Source organism: Mastomys coucha, unplaced genomic scaffold, assembly GCF_008632895.1.
Source record: "Mastomys coucha isolate ucsf_1 unplaced genomic scaffold, UCSF_Mcou_1 pScaffold5, whole genome shotgun sequence".
In the NCBI taxonomy this organism is placed as follows: Eukaryota; Metazoa; Chordata; class Mammalia; order Rodentia; family Muridae; genus Mastomys; species Mastomys coucha.
Genome location: NW_022196911.1, coordinates 73062380 through 73069301, shown reverse-complemented (window position 1 = coordinate 73069301; position 6922 = coordinate 73062380). Strand labels below are relative to the sequence as shown.

At 39.6% G+C, this 6922-nt stretch overlaps 1 protein-coding gene across 5 annotated transcripts in view; it reads right to left on the bottom strand.

Annotated features, from left to right (window-relative positions):
• Nucleotides 1-6922, bottom strand: part of Ssh2 (slingshot protein phosphatase 2) — a 231152-nt gene that overhangs the window by 36479 nt on the left and 187751 nt on the right. For 3 of the 5 annotated variants that reach the window (XM_031351152.1, XM_031351157.1, XM_031351155.1), the window contains 2 exons: nt 4048-4116; nt 2632-2697 (listed from right to left, as the gene is read on the bottom strand). In XM_031351152.1, coding sequence (XP_031207012.1) covers nt 2632-2697; nt 4048-4116 — 135 coding nt within the window. The remainder of the gene's footprint in view (nt 1-2631; nt 2698-4047; nt 4117-6922) is intronic. The other 2 variants (XM_031351153.1, XM_031351156.1) reach the window with 1 other exon arrangement.

Genomic DNA, 6922 nt, shown 5'->3' with positions numbered 1-6922 from the left:
CTGGCTGTCCTGGAACTCACTCTGTAGACCAGGCTGGCCTCGAATTCAGAAATCCACCTGCCTCTGCCACCCAAGAGCTGGGATTAAAGGCGTGCACCACCACCGCCCGGCAGATATGTTCTTTAAGTCCTCGTCAATTCCAATCACCTAAATTTTTAAAAAGTTCATTAAATTAGGTTTTGTTGTTCTTTGTTTGTTTGTTTTTTTGGTTTTGTTTGTTTGTTTTTGCTTTTTTTTTTTTGAGACAGGGTTTCTCTGGGTAGTTCTGACTGTCCTGGAACTCACTCTGTAGAGCAGGTTGACCTCAAACTCAGAGAAGCCTGCCTCTGCCTTCCAAGTGCTGGGATTAAAGGTGTGCATCACCACTACCAGGCTAAAAAGGATTTTAAAAACATAACTTGTGGTTTTATTTCTGAAGTGTGTATGTGTGGTATGTCCATGTGTACACATTTGTGTGCATGTGTACACATGTGGGTATTTGTGCATGTGTGCTCCTGCATGTGGAGCCACTGTTGGGTACCTCCTCAGTCACTTTCCTCCTCATTTGTTTGAGACAGAGTTTCTCACTGAACCTGGAGCTAATCAATTTGGTGAGGCTAGCAGGGTGATTAGATTCAGGTTTGCCTGGCTCTAGTCTGCTTTTTTTTTTTTTTTTTTTTAAAGTAGATATTTCAGATTGAGTAAGTCTCTATGCTTGTGCAGCAAACACTTACCTGACTGAATTGTCTGTCAGTCCCCTAAGATGTTTTCTATTACTCAAAATAGGCAAATGCTCAGAGAATTTCAATTGCACTCCAGAGATACCATGCAAACTCTCTTCATTTGGAAATTCCTGCTTTACAATCATACCTTACAGATCTGCTGTAACTATAATATTCTCAGTGTTAGCTGTGTCAGGTACAATGGCTGCATACAGGAATGGGAGATATAACTCTTGTCTGGTTAAGGAAGCTCCTGGTCTAAATACTGCTTTGATTCATCATTAATATTTCAATTCAATATTCCTCAAAAAAGTTAACAGAAAAATGACTAGTCAGTTTACTTGGCAACATCAATTCTTGTTCTGAGATTATTACTTGAAGTAGGGCTGCTTTGTCTTCCTCTTCAACTGTATCTGAAAAGCACTGCCATTCTGCTGTATGCATGGGAATAGATAGGCTAACTGCTTCTGAATATTAGTCAAAGGAGGTCATTACGTTTTCCATAAAATTCACCTGTAAACTGTGATGTAAATCTACAAATGTGGTCTAAACACATCTTAAGACTGTCCCACCTCAGTTACTCCATGAACTATTACAAAAGGTAACTGTTCAGTGACGATGAGGAGTCACTTCCATTACACAGGGCTAGATTATTTCCTGGATTATTCACTTCTTGCTTTGCTTGCCTTCTACCTACCCATTCTCCTCACCATGAGGGGCTTCTATTACAGATCAGGTAGTAGAATAAGAAGCAGAAATTTATTTATTTGTTGTGTACGTATGTTTGTGTGTGTGGTATGAATGTTTGTGTACATGTGTGTATGTGTGCTCAGGTAGGCCAGACATCAATGCTGCGTGTCTTCCTCAGTTGATGTCTACCTAATTACTGGCCATAGCAGCTCACGGAACCCGGAGCTCACTGACTCAGCTAGACTGCTGGGCTGTCAAGTTCTGGGATTTGCCTATCTGGCATATCCCTTTTCTTCCCCAATTCCCTGCGACACTAAGGTTTCAGATGAACACTGTGCCTGGCTTTACATGAGCACTGGTATCTGAATTCAGACTCTTATGCTCACATGATGAACGCTTTCTGACTGAAAGTGTTTCTGGTCAGTTCCCAGAAGCTAAAGGCTACTGACCTGCAAGTCGCATTATTCCCTGGTTATATTACATCATTTTCTAGATAAGTGAACAAGAGTCTATTCTGTCTAAATAAATAAGATACTCTCAGGTCAGTTATGTAACCCTAGCAATGCCTTGGTTCTCTCATCCACAACAGGGTGCTAACAACACTGCTCTGTGGTACTGGTGTAATGATTAAATATAAGGCATTCAAAACATCTGGTACACAGTGAATAACTTAAAAGTGTCAGTATATGGTTGGTTATTAAAAATGGTTTCTTTAAGTTTTATTTGCATCACACAAACAATTGCTAGTATTTTAAAAGAAAATTCATCTATCTATAATGCAACTCTGTAATGTTTATCTCTGATTATCCTATGAAGCTAAAAGCTAGTGCATAGTAGTAAAACATATAGAGATAGTTCCCACAGTAAGCATGGTCAGTGTGAAACTCAGTTTTAACAGGTTCTTCAATAATCCATTAGCATCTCTTCTAGAGCCTGGTAGTTCCTCTGAATTTCACTTGTTCACTAATGCACAAAGCTTTCCATTGTGAAAATTTAAAAATTGCATTTCTGGGCCACCTTCAATCATGGATGGTTACCATGCAAACAGATCACACACACCAAACAGATCACACACACACACACACACACACACACACACACACACACACACACACACGTCTTCTACATATACAGCATTTTCATAGTGAACTGTTATCATTTCAATAGTTCTTCTTTCAGAAAGCACTGTTTTAATAACATTAAAGAACTTTTTAAAGATAGAACTTTAAAACCATCTTACCACATTGCTTGCACAGATACAGGCTTGAATATGTGAACTCTGTTATCTGTTGATACGCTGAACCCACTAAGAGCAAAAGAGAACATATAAAAGTCCACAAATAAGGGTCAGGCATTTCAAGTTTGCTACAACCGCTGACTGACTAAATAGAAGAAACAACCAGATATGTCATCTAGAAGTAGGATGTGATTGAAAAGTTTCAACATGGCAACTGAGAGAAGGAGAATCAAAGTATTCTCCAGGGACAAGTGCCCTGACAGGTAACCGGACTGTAGAGGTCACCTCTAGACATAAACACATATGAGTAACACCAGAAGGACTCAGCAGGCTATAAATAAATATATGTATTGTTGTTTTGTGTCAACTTGACATAAGCTGGAGTTATCACAGAGAAAGGAGTTTCAGTTGAGGAAATGCCTCCATTAGATCCAACTGTAAGGCATTTTCTCAATTAGTGATCAAGAGGGGAGGGCCCCTTGTGGGTGATGCCATCCCTGGGCTGGTAGTCTTGGGTTCTATAAGAGAGCAAGCTGAGCAAGCCAGGGGAAGCAAGCCAGTAAGGAACATCCCTCCATGGCCTCTGCATCAGCTCCTGCTTCCTGACCTGCTTGAATTCCAGTCCTGACTTCCTTTGATGATAACCAGCAATGTGGAAGTAAGCTGAATAAACTCTTTCCTCCCCAACTTGCTTCTTGGTCATGATGTTTTGTGTAGGAATAGAAACCCTGACTAAGACATGTATATATGTGCATAAATATGAAATAATAATAACTAAAGAAGTAGTTGTTGATTTGCGAGGGATTGGTGGAACATTAGAGGAGTTGAAAAGAGAGTGGAAATGATATAAATACAGTACTCATATACAAAATTCTCAAAAAAATTTAAAATAAGGAAAAGCTTCAACAAATTGATTTTATCTATTAGGCAAAATTAAGGTATTCTCATGTGTATTTCTATTTGGAAGCCTTTGATTTATAGCAAACCTGACCTGGGTTTTATAAATTGGAGCAAACAATTCAATCTCTTGGGAACACATTCTAAAAACACTAGGAGGTGAGAGTGGTTGACTGGAAGGAACTGGCTCAGGAAAGGAGTTCTACAGCAGGCTGACAGCTGGCAGGGGGAGAACACGGCAAGAGCAGTCCCACATGTTCTCGTTGAAGGTGAGCCAACAAACTACTACTTCTTTGCCTGGCTTCCTAACATGGCTTAAAAGAACAGAAGTGAGAGACCTTGGAAAGCTGTATTTTACTCTACTGTACTAAAAGGTAGTTTTAGGGCCTTACTGAGCTGCTGACAACTTCAGTTCAATTGGCCACAATGGGCCTCCCATTCAGCTGAATGAATGAGCCACTAAGACTAAGATGGAGCCACACCCCTGGGCTTTCTGTAGGAGGGAAAAGAGAAAGTGCTTACCCATCACCATCCAAATGAATTAGGGTGTCACTCCAGAGAGGCAAGACCAAGCCCATGGTACAAGTGCTACTGCAAGACAAGAAATAATCATTAACTTACTTCCTGTTTTTCTGGGAAGTAGTCATCATTTATTAACTTTCAACAAGGGATAATCCCTAATGGTTTATTCTAATGATGACACAGTGGTTCTCAACCTGTGGGTCACAATCCCTTTGAGGGTCCAATGACCCTTTCACAGGGGTGGACTAAAACCATCAGAAAATACAGATATTACATTATAATTAACAGTAACAAAATGGGGGAGTGTCACCACAACATGTGGAACTGTATTTATTAAAGGGTTATAGCATGAGGAAGGTTGAAAACCACTGCCCTAAGCAATAAATTGGGTCATAAATGTTAGAGCAGAAAAATTTCTATCATATTACTATTAATCCTGTACATATTCTCAGGATTACTTTGACCACTGCAGTAGGACTTTGCCCAGAATACAGTATCCAACTCAATTCCAAGGATTTTATCCTTTCATTTTTTGAGGGGATGGGAGTCATGGACAAAGTTTCATGTAGCCCAGGCTGGCCTCAAACTTACCACATAGCAGAGGCTGGCCTTGAACTCTCCATCCTCCTACCTTCAGCTCCTGAGTGCTGGGATTACAGGTATGCACCACCATAACTGTTCTCAGGGACTAGTTTTTAATGTCAAGAACTACTGCTGGTTGTTCAAGATCTTGGAATAAATGATTTATTCAACTTTAAGATCTACTGAACAATCTAACACTTAGCAATCTTAAAAGGAAAGGAATTAAAAATGTAGAGAAGTAATAGTCATAGCTTGTTATCAAGTTAGAAAAATAAAAATACAATTTAAATAAAACAGTCCTTGGTCTTGTGTGTGTGAATATGAGTGTAAATGAGATTTAAAAAAAATTTTATTTTTTGTGCATTTTGTATGCATGTATGTCTGTGTACCACTTGTATGTCTAGTGCCTATGAAGGCCAGAAGAAGGTGTTAGATCCCCTGGAACTGGAGTTATAGATGGTTATGAGCTGTCATGTGGGTGCTAGGAACTGAATCTGAGTCCTCTGGAAGAGGACTGCTGAGCCATCTCTCCAACCTCCTGTTTTGTTTAAGAGAGTCTGACTATGTAGTCCAGACTGACCTTGAGCTTGAAATTCTCTTGTCTCAGTCTTCTCCACTTTGGGATTACGGCACATGCTATCATACCTGACAAAATAATGCTATGGACTGAACTAGCACTGCTGAAATGCAGAATAGGGATGTCAGCAATCAATAAAAGGCTGGTCATACTACGGAATACTAAAATATTGTTTAGGTACTGGGGGTTATAATTCAGTGATAAAGTATATGATCCGTCCTAGGTTCAGCCACACACCAGCCTAGAAGGAAACTGGCTCTAAATGAATAGAATAGGTTGGTGCAGGAAGCCCTGGACTCCTGATCAGTTAATTGTATGCTCTGTAACTCCACTTCTCTGGGCAACCTTCATCATTTCTGTCCATTTTTTCCTCTTTTAAGGATATTTAACATTTTCAGTTTTGTTGGGTATGGTAGCACACACCTTTCATTCCAGTATTTGGGATACAGAGGCAGGCAGACATACCAGACCACAAAGCTCTGCTATTTGATAACCTGACGCATATGCAGTGTATTTTGGAAAACTACTTTACTTTGTATTAATAGGTAACTTTGTCACTTAAAACTACAATACACTTCTCAAAATAAGCTAAGTGAATTGGTTACATCACTACTTGTATTTATCAAACAATCTGTCTTCTACTTTGACTTAGTGGTGTTTTGAAACATTTCCATATTCTGGTATATAAAATAATATAATAAATTCCTTTAAGAGTAACTGAGTACTAGCATTCTGAAACCAAGAACACTTTTACTGTAAACAGGCTCACTCAACAGAAGACATATAGGATTTTATGTCTTTAGCTCTTCATGTCCCAGTTTGTTTCCTAGACATTAAAATTTTGTTAATGCAATGGCATTTGTTAGGTATGATGCAGGCACGACTATTAGAACAAACTGATGTGGTTCACTGAGGATAAACTACCAGTCACCCATGGCATCTGATGGCTGTCACTCCTGAGTTGGCAGTTACTGCCTCCAGCCTGCAGCCTCCAGGGGAGGCCTCAGCAGGTTCCATGCACTTCTAGTTCCTGTTCTACAGGGATTTCATCTGAGATGTCAAGGGGAACCGAACAAAGGAAATATGGCCACAGCAATTCTGTCTAACTGTACTGTCCCACAGGGGAGCTGTTAATCACACACAACTACTAAGAAAGTAAGTGTAATATGACTAGTTATGACTGAGAATTTTTTCGTACATATCATTATTTTAGACTTTACTTATTTAAATAGCTAGGTGTCAAGTGGCAAATGTACTAGACAGTATAGGTCCAGATATATTTCCAATGAATGTGGAAAGGCAGGTATTTTCCCCACTTCGTAGTCCTTGAGATAGTCTTATATATAAGACTGGATGGCCTGAATTTACTACATAGACCAGGCTGGTCTCACCTTGGCAATTCTCCTGCCTCTGCCTCTGGAGTAATGGAATTACTGGAGCATGTCACCATTTTCAAAACATGAGTATTTTTTTTACTAAAAGAGCTGTTACTTATGAAAGACACTAGAAGCCAAAACTGCAAGAGAAAGTTTTCTAAAAGTGGTAAGTTCAGAGCATATAATTAAATGCTGTAACTGGCATACATGTTCACAACTCTGGCCTTGTGATCTTTACAAGCTCACAAGTCATTTCCCAAATTGACTTTTGTCTTCCCCACCCTCAGCTTGTCATTCCTGGGAAGAGGGAAAGGGAGCTCAACTGAAGAACGGTCTTGAT